The sequence below is a fragment of the Onychostruthus taczanowskii genome, unplaced genomic scaffold (assembly GCF_017590055.1).
Source record: "Onychostruthus taczanowskii isolate IOZ18803 unplaced genomic scaffold, ASM1759005v1 scaffold14, whole genome shotgun sequence".
Taxonomy (NCBI): domain Eukaryota; kingdom Metazoa; phylum Chordata; class Aves; order Passeriformes; family Passeridae; genus Onychostruthus; species Onychostruthus taczanowskii.
This window is the reverse complement of record NW_024498573.1, coordinates 1,112,824-1,126,614: the sequence shown is the minus strand read 5'-3', so window position 1 is coordinate 1,126,614 and position 13,791 is coordinate 1,112,824. Positions and strand designations below refer to the sequence as shown.

Below are 13,791 nucleotides of genomic sequence, written 5' to 3'. Positions count from 1 at the left end.
TCAGTGAGTCCAGCTCCTGCTCCTGCACCCAGCGCTCCCACCGTGCCCCTTCCCGGGCAGCCCATCCCGTGCCCGGGCACCGCTCTGGAGGCGGCCGCTCGGTGCCCGCTCCGTGCCTGCCGGGGAAGGGGCGGCCGGCGGGGCCCGGAGCGGCCCCGAGCACCGCGGGCTGGGCCGGCCGGGCCCTCCCAGCCGCCGGGGGAGCTGCGGGGCCGGGCCGGCACCGCCTCCGCCCGCCGCCGCTTCCCGTCCCTTCCCGTCCCTTCCCGTTCCTTCCCTTCCCTCCCCGCCGCCGCTCCGCGAGGGGCAGCGCCGGGCCCCCCTCGCTGTCCCCGGCCCGGCCGCGGCTGCCCCGGTGAGGAGCGGGTGAGGAGCGGGTGAGGAGCGGGTGAGGCGGGCCCGGCCGGGCTGTCCCCGCGGGGCCAGGCCGGGGCGCGGCGGTGGCAGCGGCCGGAGCCGCCATAGCCCCGGAGCTGGGCCTGGGCCCCGCGGCTCGGTCCCGGCTGGAAACGAACCCCAAGCCCTGGGCGAGCCGTCGGGCACGGGGCAGCGAGGGGACTCTGCCCCGGGCCCGTGCTGACGGTGCCGGTGGTGTTTGTTTGTCCGCAGCAGCCCCAGGCGGGTGTGTCCCTCAGCAGCGCCGTGCCCCTGCCGTGAGGGAGGAGAAGCGTCCGGCCCTGGAGGGATGCGCAGGGAGCGGCTCCTCGGCTCTGCCTCCGCGCTGCTCTCGCTCGAAAGGTAACTCAGCAAACTGGCTGCAATTATAGAGAGCCTCAAACTGGCTTTATTTCCCCAGATGTGGAGCCGAGATGCTCCACGAGTGCATCTACAAGATGTCTGTGCGGGGTTTGAAGCTTTCTCTGATATTTTCAATCACAAATGCGACTGTTTCCCTGTTTGCGTTAGAGCACTGCACAAGAGCTATTGTTACTGATTCATTTCTGCTGTGTTTTTTGGGGATCTGTTTTCTTCCAAATACCAGTGAAATGTCCCTGTGTCCCCTGTCTCCGTATTTCATTATTTCCTGCTTTAAAGCTGTCTTTACCTAATAACACACAGTTTGCTTTCTGACTTTTCAATATTCTCTTGGGGATTTTTAACAATTTTATAAAGCTACCAATATTATTTTCAACCTGTAAAATACCTTAATTATATTTCACATTGTTTTAGGTTGGTTACCTGGGTTTTTCTAAAGCTTAGTATGCTATAAAACAGCTGCCTCGAATTGATCATTTGAATTGGATGCATTAACTTGGTTGATGTTGCAGGGTGGTGGCAACTCTACAGAAAAGTTAAATGTCTTCAGAGGACAAGGAGGCTCAGGAGGACGAGCTGCTGGCTCTGGCCAGCATCTACGATGAGGATGAGTTTAAGAGAGGAGAGTCTGCCCAAGGAGGAGAAACAAGGATTTGTGTGGAGTTGCCTCAAGACTTTAAAGTTTTTGTGAGGGGTGAGTTGAGATGTTTTGTGTTTATCCCAAGGGAGGCTTTGCCAGGCTCAGGTGGTTGTTGGGGAGTGACTTGAGGGAACAGTGAATGGACAAGGCTGTGGCTCACCCTCTGCTCTGCTTGTTGGGGATTGTGCTTGACAAGTTTAATCCTGATCCACAGAACGCCCTCGGTAAACACTAAAATCACAGATGAGTAATAGCTCTTCTTCAGAATAATCAAGTTCATTTACTGGGTTTTTATTCCCCCGAGGATGTGTGCTTCCAGGCTCCTGGTTTGTGCAGAATCTGACATTTCACAGTGCTGCTGTTTAACTGCTTTAATCACAACCTTGACCTTCAACCCTTGACATTTTACCGCACTGAGAGTTTTGTTATTTAGGGCGGAACAAATAGTTTTAACCCCAGCAACACATCAAATTAACAGACACTGGGTGCTGTCAGAAGCAGCAGCAGTTGGTTCATTTTAATTTTTCTGTTATTTCTCCCTGTGCCTCGGTGGCCTGGCTCAGGCAGTTCCACAGAGAGCCTCCAGAGCAGTGGCTTCGAGTACTCCGTGTGCTTCCTGCCTCCCCTGGTGCTGAATTTTGAGCTCCCACCTGACTACCCATCGACCTCCCCGCCCGTGTTCACCCTCAGTGGGAAATGGCTCTCCCGGGCCCAGGTTTGCAGGGGATTTTTTACATTTTGGCTGCTGAGTAAGTTAATAATTAACAGCTAAGCAAAGTGAAAAAAAACAATGACATTGCTCCTCAGTTGGCTCTTCTTTTGTCTCTTGCTGGTTTTCGTTTGATTACTGTTCTGAGGAATGAAAAGTTGCATCTGTGAGAAGTATTTTGTTCAGCATAAAAACTGCTGAATCTGAAAGCAAGTTTGCACTAACGACTGCGTGAGGGGAGGAGCCCAGGGAGGAGTTACAAACTTCCTGAAATCAGGAATTCTTTGTCTTTCCCAGCTCAGCGCTCTTTGCAAGCACTTGGACGGTATGTGGGAAGAGAACAGAGGCTGCGTGGTGCTGTTTGCCTGGATGCAGTTTCTGAAGGAGGAAACACTGAATTACCTGAATATTTCATCACCCTATGAGCTGCAAGTGTGCCCTCAGGGGAAGGGGCAGGGCCGGACACCAGCGGGACCCCTCGAGGCTGGGGAGGACTGTGGGGGTGCCACATGCTCTGCCACAGCTGAGGAGGAAATCATGGATGCCAGGGCTGTGCAGGATGTGGAGTCCTTGTCCAGTCTGATCAGGGAGATCTTGGACTTCGACCAGGCGCAGAGGAGGAAGTGCTTTAACAGTAAGATGTACTCGTGCGGGATCTGCTTCTGTGAGAAGCTGGGCAGCGAGTGCATGCGCTTCGTGGGGTGCAGCCACGTGTACTGCAAGGCCTGCCTCAAGGACTACTTTGAGATCCAGATCAGGGATGGGCAGGTGCACTGCCTCAACTGCCCCGAGCCCAAGTGTTCTTCTGTCGCCACTCCAGACCAGGTAATTCCTGTCCAGGTAATTCTGTGCAGCTCTGGAACTCAGCCCGAGTGCAGGGCGTGGCTCTGTATGCTCTACACTGTCAGTCACAGAGTCATTTGGGTCAGAAAAGTCCTCCCAAGATCACCTTTGACCCAGTCCCACCATGCCACTAAACTGTGTCATGAAGTGCCACATCCTTGGGCACTCCAGGGATGGGCTCTCCAAAGCTCCCTGGGCAGTTCCAGTGCCTGAGCACCCTTTCCATGGGGAAATTCCTGCTGATGTTCAATCTGAGCCTGCCCTGGCCCAGCCTGAGGCTGTTCCCTCTTGTCCTGTCCCTGTTCTCCCTGGGAGCAGATCCTTGACCCCCTGTGACCTGTTGGAGAATCTAAAGTGGATTCATCCCAGCTCTTGGTACCTTTTCACTGACTGTAATTCAGACTGACAGGCTCAGAATTACAGTTGCAAGGAATCAGGGAATCCCAGACTGGTTTGGGTTGGAAGGGACCTTAAAGCCCATCCAGTGCCAGGGCAGGGACACCTCCCCCTGTCCCAGGGACACCTTCCACTGTCCCAGGGACACCTCCCGCTGTCCCAGGCTGCTCCCAGCCCTGTCCAGCCTGGCCTTGGGCACTGCCAGGGATCCAGGGGCAGCCAGAGCTGCTCTGGGCAGGCTGTGCCAGGGCCTGGCTGTGTTGGTGACGTGCTGCCTGCCTGGGCTGTGTTGGCAGGTGAAGGAGCTGGTTGGGGAGGAGCTGTTTGCCCGCTACGACCGCCTGCTGCTGCAGTCCAGCCTGGACCTGATGGCTGACGTGGTGTATTGCCCCCGGCCTGGCTGCCAGACCCCCGTGATGCAGGAGCCAGGCTGCACCATGGGCATCTGCTCCTGCTGCAACTACGCCTTCTGCACCTTCTGCAAGATGACTTACCACGGGGTGTCCCCCTGCAAGGTCACTGCAGGTCAGTCACCTCCCCCTGGGCTCCACACCCAGCTGGATCCTGCCTGGCAAAGTCCGGGGTTGGGCGAGGCAGCTCCTCGCCCTGAGCTTTGTGGAAGGTGCAGTCGTTTGGAGGAGGGCTGCTGCTGGCAATTAAATATTCCTTTGGTGAGACTCCTCAGCTCAGGAGCTCCCTAAGCTGCTGGTTGTCAAGATGCTGAGAGGCTGTAGCAGGGGAAGAATTCCTTCATATTTTCACTGCTTTGTATTGTCAGAGTTAATACTGGAATCAGATGGAGGCTTCCCTCTCTGGCCTTTAAATCCTGTGACAGAATTTCATTAAATATGTAGTCTGAAAAAAAAAAAAATCTATTTTCAGTTTATTTTACATTGTTCTAATTCCATCAATAGACCTCTTTTATAATAAAACAGTGTAAAACTGCTGAATGTTGGGGCAGAGTGGTTTTAATATTATCATCTTTTTCAGTTTATTTTACATTGTTCTAATTCCATCAATAGACCTCTTTTATAATAAAACAGTGTAAAACTGCTGAATGTTGGGGCAGAGTAGTTTTAATATTATCATGTATTTTAATAGTTTTCTTGCTTTTTAATTCATGACATTATTGTTCTTTGAGAATCTTTGTGCTGCAATTAGCAGGACTTTTAAATCTAGTATCTTACAAAAGCTGTCTGGTTTTGTTTGATTTTGCCCCCCAGAGAAATTAATCGATGTGAGGAATGAATATTTAAAAGCAGATGAGGCAACTAAAAGATTTTTGGAACAACGCTATGGCAAGAGAGTGATTCAGAGAGCCCTGGAGGAGATGCAGAGTAAGAAATGGCTGAAAAAGAACTCCAAGGCTTGTCCTTGCTGTGGGACCCCCATTCAGGTGAGTGAGGAGGGAAAGGCTGGGAGTCATGGAACAGAAAATAACCCACAAGGAGGCAGTTCTGGGTGTGTTGGAGCCTCTAGGGAGAGGAAATCTCTAGGAAATACTAAGAGAAGTTCCATTTTTGTGTGGCATGGAAAAGGAGGTGAGGTGATACTCGTGGATCCCAAGGACTGGAGTGCAAACAGTGACTGGTGGTCAGGCTCCCCCACTGAACAGATCCTGCATTTCTTTTGTTTTCCTGGTGTTTCAGGCCACCTCTGGTTTACCCTAGAGCTAGGAAATCGATCCAGCTTCAGAAAGATACTGATTTCTGGTATTTTTAGTGTTCTAACCATTTTCCAGTGCTGGGATCCCAGCTCCCAGTGGAAATGTCAGTGTGTGGGGGATGTGCTCACTGACTGCTCTGCTGCTGGGGGCTGTTGGCAGAGAGGGACTCAGGGCTGCCACAGTGGGTTTCTGTCACCACCATTTCTTGGTTTTTTTCCCCCCAGAAACTGGATGGCTGTAACAAGATGACGTGCACAGTGTGCATGCAGTACTTCTGCTGGCTCTGCATGGGCTCCCTGTCCCAGGACAGCCCCTACCAGCACTTTGAGAACCGCTCCTTGCCCTGCTTCAACAGGTCGGTGCTTCAGGGACCCCTGCACTGCTGCAGCTTGCTGCTTCTCCTCACAGTCTCTCCCAGATTCTTACCTGAAATGTGTAGATACAGCTAAAGGCACGGTTTCTCCTCTCAAATAATTGGCACTAACAGTAAAAGTCAGGAGTGATTCAGGATTGGTTTTGCTTTTTTGAGAACTTTGGTTTTATTAGTTTAATTCTGGAGGAGTTTTCTGAGCCTATTCCTGATTTTTGTTGGTCAGGTCATGACCTCACCCTTTCTGTGCTGAGTTTCCCTGAGGGTTTCCCTGGCAATGCTCAGGAGCAGCTCGAGGACTGGGGAAGAGCTGCTTTAAGGAGCTGCAGGATTGCCTGACATTCCCTTGGGGAAGAGCCAAGGGTCAGAAGTGCTGCTGGGGACAGGTGACAGGCAGGTCACACCAGGGGGACAGTGGCAGCCTCTCTTGTCCCTTCCATGGGGCACAGATGGTGATACTGAAAAAACCAGGGGAACTTGCTGTACCGTTGTTGCATTTAGGGTGATACTTTTTTAAACATATTTGACTTTTTTATGCCCTGGTATCACTGATTTTCTGTCTTGCAGATTGTTTCAAGACGTTAACATCGACAGTGGGGAGTTCTGGGAAGAGGAAGATGATGATTAGTAACTTCCTCCAGCACCAAAAGGTGATAAACCAGAAACAGATGCTTTTTGTGTGTCCTGTGTTTGCTTTTCACTTCCACTGTGTGACAGAAGAGTGGTAACTGCACTGCAGGACATTCACACCTCAGAGCCTGTTGCCAAAACCAAAGGAGACCTTTCCCCATCCTGGGATCAGGATCATCATGGAATGCCCACACAAACATGTCCATTATTAAAGTCAGAAATTGGAAAACCATTGGAAAAAATATATACCAAGAGGTGCCCATTTTTTAAAAGCCAACAGACAAAACTGAAGCCTCAAATCCTGGAAGTATTTTGGGGGTTTCCTGTAGGGACAGTGACCCTTGGATCGTGAATATTGTGGGGTTTGGGGTGGTTTGGTGGAGCTGCTTGGACTGGGGGAGTTTTCTGATACAATACAGAAAATTTCTTCTGTATTCAGCAACAAAGTTTGTTGCTTTTATGAATTTCCTGATGTGCTTCTCTGAAAAGCAGCTCCTGGCTCTGTCCCTGCTACTTTCTAATGACATTAAAGCTGATTATCCCCAACCCTTCTCGTTGGCTGCTGTGCCTGAGCCTTTGCATCCCTGAGAGCTTGGGCAGAGAATGACCAACAGCCATTCCCAGGGATCTCTGTGAGCTTGGTGACTCCCTGTGCTGCTGCTGGATCCCCTCACGTTGCCTGTCCTTGTTTTGGCAGGGATGAGTGCCAAGGCAGTGAGCTGAGGATGTGACCAGTGAGAGGGTGAAAAGTATCAGGAAGAGATGAACTTGAATTCTTCAAGACACTGACAATTACCTTGTGTTCTCAGTTGATGAAGTAATTTATTCTTTATTAACTCTTCATATAAGAAATTTGATGGTTGATACTTTTCCTTCTGGACTAGATCCTTTATTTCCACTGGTTTTGCACTTCAAATTATTTCAGAAACCAAATTTTTCCCCCTAAAATCTCAGCAAGTGGTTTGGAGAGTATGAAGGTGATTACTGGAGGCAAACACCGATTTTTTACAAGTTTTTCCACTTGCAGAACAGTCTAAAAGTTTATTTGGAAGTTAAAGCTGCATGTGCTGTGCTCAAGAGCAGTTGGGCCTGGATGGAAAGCTCTGGAGCTGAGCCTCCTCAGGAACTCGAGGTGATCACAGCTCACTCAGTTCTGACTGAGAGTTAATAAATTTATCCTGGGATGTGTGGCCAAAAGGAGTGGTGCTGCAGTTCCCTGTGCACAGGAGGAGCCTGCACTGTTGGAACTGGCACAGAGATTGAATTTATCCTGGGATGTGTGGCCAAAAGGAGTGGTGCTGCAGTTCCCTGTGCACAGGAGGAACTGGCACAGAGATTAAAAAGATGGAAGAGCAGGTCTCACCTCAGCTGAATCTCTAGGTCAGTGTCTAGGAGAAGTGTACATTGTGTATGGTCTGAGTTGTTTTCTTGCACCTTTCACATGCACTAAATTCACTTTAAGATGGTAAACAGTGTCCCTGTTTGTCTTCCTTGTGGCATGGATTTGGCAGCACAGTGTCCCCAGGTGCTCCTGGGAATGGGACAGCCCAGAGCTCCCACCTGGAGCTGGCAGGGACGTGTTCTCTCGTGCCATTTAATGCGTGCAGAGTGCCCTGCCACCCCAAGGGCCCTGCTTTTCCCTCTGAGGAAAACCTGCCAGCAAACACTGGGCAAGGAAGGGGGGAGCAGCAGGAGCTCTTCCCAGCAAACTGCCTCCAGCACAGCTTTGCTACCATGAGCACACTGAGACCGAGCACCAGATACAGTCAAATGTCACCCTTTAAAAAATTAAACATTTACTGAAGAAAGTTACAGTACAGATCAACAACTTACAAAACTTCTGTATAAAGAAAATAAATGTTGCCCAGTTTTCTTGCCCCTTGTGTGAGAGCATTGGACAGAAGTCCCAGGAGTCACATTTAAGAATTGGTGGGGTCTTGGCTGTTGTCCACCTGTGTGGGGTGTCTGTAATTAAACAGAGGCTGAAGCCAGTGGGAACAAGAGTGTTTCCTTTGGGGCTGGTTTGGCTTTTCCTCAGAGAAATGGAAAATTCTGGAGAAGAGAGAGCACCAGGCACAGCAAATCATACCTGGGCCTGAGAACAGTGACAGCCTCGGGTGCCTGAGCTGCACCCTGGACCCCAGTGGGGGATGCTGCTGGAGCCTCTTCTGCTCAGGGGTCTCAAGTCCAACATGTGGCTCAAAGCAGGGCTCAGCCAGGGCTTTGTGCAGTCAGGTCGTGGCAGCCTCCTCAGGAGGGAACCTGCCCCGTGGGGACCCTGTCCCACTGCCTGGCTGCTCCCACAGTGGGGTTTTGTCCTCTGCAACGTGGGCATTGTGTCTCCATTCCCACCCCACTGTCCCTTCTTTTCCCCCTGGCTCCATAATCTTCTTGCTGCCCTCTCCTGGCTGTGGGTGCAGCTCTGAGCTTTCCCTTCTCCAGCTGGACAATCCTCTTTTCCAGGATTCTAATGTAAGAATGTCTCATGGAGGACGAAGCAATAACAGGAGATACTTGTGCTAATTGCAAGGAATACACCCCAGAGTTATCACCCACTTGTTTCTGAAACATTGTGCTTTCTTTTTATCCTCACATTTCAGTTCTGCAGCCTTCAGTCTGTGATTACAGCCAGTTCACAGATCAAACAATTCATTCTTCACTTCCTTCAGAGAATGAGTTGGTGGCAGAAGTTTGTGGAACACAGAACACTGGATCCCATCCTCCTTTGGTTAATTAAGGCAGGTGTTTGGCATCTGTCTCTTTAATGGATAAAAGGAACCACAAGATCATTCTGCTAATTTAAAAACAAACATGAGATCAGTTTCTGCAGCAATTCCCTTTTGTCCCAGCTGTTTTCAGCAGCTGGTTCAGCACTGCCCCAGCACATTAATCACTGTATGGCTTCTTGGACTGGCTCCTCTCTGCTCCCATCTCCTTCATGCTGTACAAGGGCTCCACAAGCTTGTTGTGAACCAGCATTAAACCTGATGGAGAGAGTCAAAAGGCAATTTAAGTAGACATAATAAAGGCAAGTTCTCCTTCATTGGATGCTAATGCAATTAGACATTACTGTTGTCCTTGTGCCTTTGCTCCCACACCAAGCATTAAGCGTTTACCTCCACACATACTGCTGTGGTATATTTAAGGAATATACTCCTTTGGCAGTTACTTATTCAGCAACACCTCTGCAAAGCGTGGCTCGTGGCTCCTAAAAATGTAACAGAGCAGCTGCCTGGCCTGGTCAAACACTCACCTTTGAAGTATTTCACTGTTTTGACTTTGAGCTCCAGCGTGGCGTCCTCGTCGCACACGAACACGGTGTTGGGGTGCTGCTGGAAGGCCGACACCGTCCACATGTGGTTGACACCGTCCTCGATGGCTTTGTACAGAGCAAAGGCTTTGTGGGCTCCCGTGATCAGGATCATCACCTGCACCCCCAGACAGAGAGGGCAGTCAGGGCCTGGCAGCGGGGCCAGGGAGAGCCCAAGCACACCCTGCCAAGCTGAGAATGGGGACACCCCTGTCACCCTCCCCACAGCCACTTCTCTGTGCTGCTGCTGCTGCTCTGGCTGCTTCAGCTCCCAGCGAAACCACAGCCTGGTGGGTCACTGCCATGATCCTTTGGGCACCTGTACGCTGAGATTTGACAAGCGTAGATCAAGAACAGACTGCAGTAAAAGTGGTCCCACAGTTTTCATGACCTGCTGGTGTGACATCAACTCAGCCTGATTTCTGCAGTTACTTTCCAGGTGAGATTGCTAACCAAAGACACCCTCCCAAACCTTCCTGGCTCCCTGGGGGGAACAGCTGCTGCAGGGTTACACAAACACAAGTGCCAGCAGAGATGGAGCAAGAGCCTCTCTGTGGTGTTGCAGGATGCCAGAGGACAGGAGGGTCAGGCATTCTGTGGCAGGAATACCCTACACCAGAGGACACATGGCTGCTCCGTAACAGGATAACCTTTGGCTGCTCCAGAGGAACTGCAGGAAGCCATTTCTTATTTCCTCACCTCTCTGGCATCCATGACAGTGCCTACTCCAACTGTCAAAGCCATGGTGGGCACTTTGGAGAGGTCACCGTCAAAGAATCTGGCATTGGCCAGGATGGTGTCCATGGCCAAGGTCTTGACTCGTGTCCTGGACACCAAACTGGATCCCGGCTCGTTGAAGGCGATGTGGCCGTCGGGGCCGATACCTGCACAGGGACAGTGGCAGCACAGGGTCAGCTGTGACAGCAGAGCCAGCAGCTCTCCCAGGAGAAGCAGTGCTCCTGGGAACAGAGCTGAGGAAAACCCCTGCAGTTCCTCTGCTCCAGCTCAGATTTGTGTCTGCTAGGAACAACAGCAAAGCCCCCTCAGGAGCCACCAGGCAATGCCCTGATTGCGCTGGGACAATGACAAAGTCGGTGGCAGAATCATATGACAAATGGATGGGAAAAGCTACTCCCAGCAGTTTCCTGTTGCCACTGACAATTGATAAATACCTCATATTTTTACAGCTCTAGCCCTTCCCATTTCTCCTGCCAACACTTCCTGAACAGGTCACTGACAGCACTGAAGGACCTAAAGCTGGGAGTGGGAGGTGGGGAGACAAGGCTGCCAGGACACTGCAGTGCCCAGGGCCACGGACTGTGGGGCGGATTTCACTGCACATGCACTGAAAGTGAGCAATTTTGGCAATAAATGAGAGCTGGGGAGGACGGGCACAGCTTTGGGACAGGGTTTAGAGGCTGCTGCTCTTGGGTTCTCACCTCCAACAAAGAGCTCGATGCCTCCAGCTGCTTTGATTTTCTCCTCAAATGCATCACACTCTGCCTGGAGATCAGGGGCGTTTCCATCCAAGATGTGGACGTTCTCTGGTGAGATGTCAATGTGCTTGAAGAAGTTATTCCACATGAAGGAATGGTAACTTTCTGGGTGATCCCTCGGGAGACCTGGTAACAAACAGAACACACAGCACTGAGGCCAGCTGGAACAGCATCACCCATAACAGAGCACTTCCACAGCCCTGCAGTGGCTTTGGTGACAGAGCACTGCTGTGCTTTGTCATGCCCTCAGCTTTCAGAGTTGTTTCTATTTCCCTAAATACCAGAAATAAAATCAGCTCCTGTAAGACACATGCCCATATTAATACACAACAGATGTTCAAAAAGCAGGTGTGTGCCGTGCCTCATCTGTCAGTACCTTTTCAACCCTTTTTCTATTTCATGTTAGTAAGAATTATTAAAAAGCTTTGCAGAAGCCTGGGAAATAATAATTATTGTATAATTATTGCATATTTACCTCCCTTGAATGCTGTAAACCCACACTGGACTGCTTATTCCCTGATGCTTCTTGATTGGGATTATTCACTGAATAAAAACCCCTCTTGACCAGGATAAAATTAGCATTAGCAAATATTTAGCTTGTATGTTTTTCACCTTTGGATCTATTTCTTCTGAGGAGACTGTTTCACCGTGACTTCAGCAATGGCAGTGCTTTGCTAACTCAGCAGAAGATACCAGAGGGCACTCAGGGGACACAGTGGTCTTTGTAAGGGACCTTTATAACCCCAGAGCAAAGGTGGAAGTAAAGCTGCACGCTGAGCCTGCAGTGATAAGCTGTTCTTGCCTGCTCAGTGCCTGAGTGCAGCCACAGCAGTGTCTGTAACAGTGTGTGCAATACTGGGCACCACCCAGCATCCAGCTTTGTCCATACGTTTTCAAACCTATGAAAAATTTCAAATTTCTTCCAGAGGTTTTCAAATTGTCCCCCTTTGCTAATTCCCTGGAGGTGTTTAAGGAAAGACTGGACGTGGCACCCAGAGCCATGGTTCAGCTGACACCGTGGTGTGGGGTCACAGGACGCCACAATCTCAGAGGTTTTTTCCATTCTAACTGATGCTGTAACTCCGTGAAATGTTGGTGCTGTAACTCTGTGAATACTGATGCTGTAATTCTGTGAATATTGATGCTGTAACTCTGTGACTGTTGATGCTGTAACTCTGTGAGTATTGATGCTCTAACTCTGTGAATATTGCTGCTCTAACTCTGTGACTGTTGATGCTGTAACTCTGTGAATATTGATGCTGTAACTCTGTGAATATTGATGCTGTAACTCTGTGAAATGTTGGTGCTGTAACTCTGTGAATATTGATGCTGTAACTCTGTGACTGCTGTCCCTCTTACCTGCACAGGTGGATTTCGGGCACCGCCAGGCTCTGCCGGGATAAGAGCCCAGCAGCTCCCGGGCAGGGCCAAAGGCGACAGGACAGGTGGCTGCGGCACTCACCCACGTACTCGTCCATGTTGAAGGTCTTCACGTACTTGAAGGAGAGGTCCCCGTTGCGGTAATACTCCACCAGCTTGCTGTAGCAGCCCAGCGGGGTGCTGCCTGCGGGGAGCGGCCGCCTCAGCCGGGGCAGGGCCCGCGCTCGGCCCCGGCCCGGCCGCCCCCCGGCACCCACCTGTGGGCAGCCCCAGCGTGAAGAAGCGCCCGGGGCCCGGCCCGAACTGCACGATGCGGTTGCGGATGTACTTGGCCGCCCACTCGCTGGCCTGCGAGTAATTCTCCAGGATGATGAGCTTCATGGTGGGGCCGCCGGGGATCGCCGCCGCCGCCTCCCAGATCGCCTGTGCCCGCGATCGCCGCCGCCTCCGCGGATCACCCCTGTCCGGAACCTCCGCTTCCTCCCGGCTCGCCCTGCCCGGGATCACTTCCGCGGGCCGGGAGGCGCCGCCCGGGCCGCCCCGAGGGTGGGCGGGGAGCGGCGGGCCCGGCCCCGCGGACGGGGCGTGGGGCTGGAGCGCGGGGCTGGAGCAGGGCGTGGGGCTGGAGCGTGGGGCTGGAGCAGGGCGTGGGGCTGGAGCGGAGCGTGGGGCTGGAGCGTGGGGCTGGAGCAGGGCGCGGGGCTGGAGCGTGGGGCTGGAGCGGAGCGTGGGGCTGGAGCGTGGGGCTGGAGCAGGGCGCGGGGCTGGAGCGTGGGGCTGGAGCGGAGCGTGGGGCTGGAACGGAGCGTGGGGTTGGAGCGGAGCGGAGCGGCTGGAGCGGAGCGGCTGGAGCGGAGCGCGGGGCTGGAGCGGAGCGCGGGGCTGGAACGGGGCGTGGGGCTGGAGCGGAGCGTGGGGTTGGAGCGGAGCAGCTGGAGCGGAGCGCGGGGCTGGAGCAGAGCGGAGCAGCTGGAGCGGAGCGCGGGGCTGGAGCAGGGCGGAGCAGCTGGAGCGGAGCGGCTGGAGCGGAGCGGAGCGGCTGAACGCGCCGGGAGGGAGCGCGGCGCTGCGGCTGCCGAGCAGCCGCTCCGTCAATGTCACCGCGCTGCAAGTCCTGTCGTCCAGGCGAAGCTGCGGGAAGCAATGCTTCCTCCAGATACGTTAAAACGGCCCTAAATATCTCGATGTGGTTCTGCTGGAGTGTCACCATCCCAGCAGGGATCCACCCGACTCTGTCCTTCAGCTTTGCAGCCCTAAAGCGAAGCTCCCAGCCTTGTCCCACCAAACCTCACGGTGTGAGCTGCTCTCACGGTTGAGCTGCTCTGTAGGGACTCACTTTGGGGCATGTTGGGGTCGTTCTGGGAGATGGAGAGACCACGATCTCTGTCTGTCCTAGCTCCTGGCACAGTGGTATCCCCAAAACACCTTCCTGCTCTTGCTCCAGAGTTCAAACTCTCATGAAAATGTGCCCGACCTCCCCTTGCAGAGGCTTGGTTCATTGTTGGAATACAAAGCTCTTACTTCAAAGTTAGACCGATATTCAATTTCATCAGAAGGAAGAATGAGCTACAAATTGCTCTGCTGGGATCCAGCCC

The 13,791-nt window shown here is 52.4% G+C and overlaps 2 protein-coding genes across 5 annotated transcripts; one reads left to right on the top strand and one right to left on the bottom strand.

Moving 5' to 3' along the window:
- The first annotated feature begins 220 nt into the window (after positions 1 to 220).
- Positions 221 to 6,895, top strand: RNF14 (ring finger protein 14). 4 transcript variants are annotated; one of them, XM_041398062.1, is made up of 10 exons: positions 221 to 366; positions 610 to 738; positions 1,269 to 1,450; positions 1,960 to 2,111; positions 2,403 to 2,930; positions 3,641 to 3,869; positions 4,568 to 4,740; positions 5,235 to 5,365; positions 5,948 to 6,030; positions 6,708 to 6,895. In XM_041398062.1, the coding sequence occupies exons 3-9, from the start codon at positions 1,297 to 1,299 to the stop codon at positions 6,006 to 6,008; spliced, it is 1,428 nt and encodes a 475-aa protein (XP_041253996.1). In that variant the 5' UTR covers positions 221 to 366; positions 610 to 738; positions 1,269 to 1,296; the 3' UTR covers positions 6,009 to 6,030; positions 6,708 to 6,895. The 4 variants fall into 4 exon arrangements, with proteins under 4 accessions (XP_041253996.1, XP_041253994.1, XP_041253997.1 ...); XM_041398060.1 differs by lacking the exon at positions 6,708 to 6,895 and having other exon boundaries at positions 5,948 to 6,556; XM_041398063.1 differs by lacking the exon at positions 6,708 to 6,895 and having other exon boundaries at positions 295 to 355; positions 5,948 to 6,556.
- An 890-nt stretch (positions 6,896 to 7,785) lies between these two features.
- Positions 7,786 to 12,702, bottom strand: GNPDA1 (glucosamine-6-phosphate deaminase 1). Its single transcript, XM_041398065.1, has 6 exons — positions 12,454 to 12,702; positions 12,279 to 12,380; positions 10,760 to 10,942; positions 10,020 to 10,204; positions 9,264 to 9,438; positions 7,786 to 8,994 (listed from the first exon to the last, which is right to left on the bottom strand). Exons 1-6 carry the CDS (start codon positions 12,575 to 12,577, stop codon positions 8,897 to 8,899), a joined length of 867 nt encoding a protein of 288 aa, XP_041253999.1. The 5' UTR covers positions 12,578 to 12,702; the 3' UTR covers positions 7,786 to 8,896.
- Between the last annotated feature and the right edge of the window lie 1,089 nt (positions 12,703 to 13,791).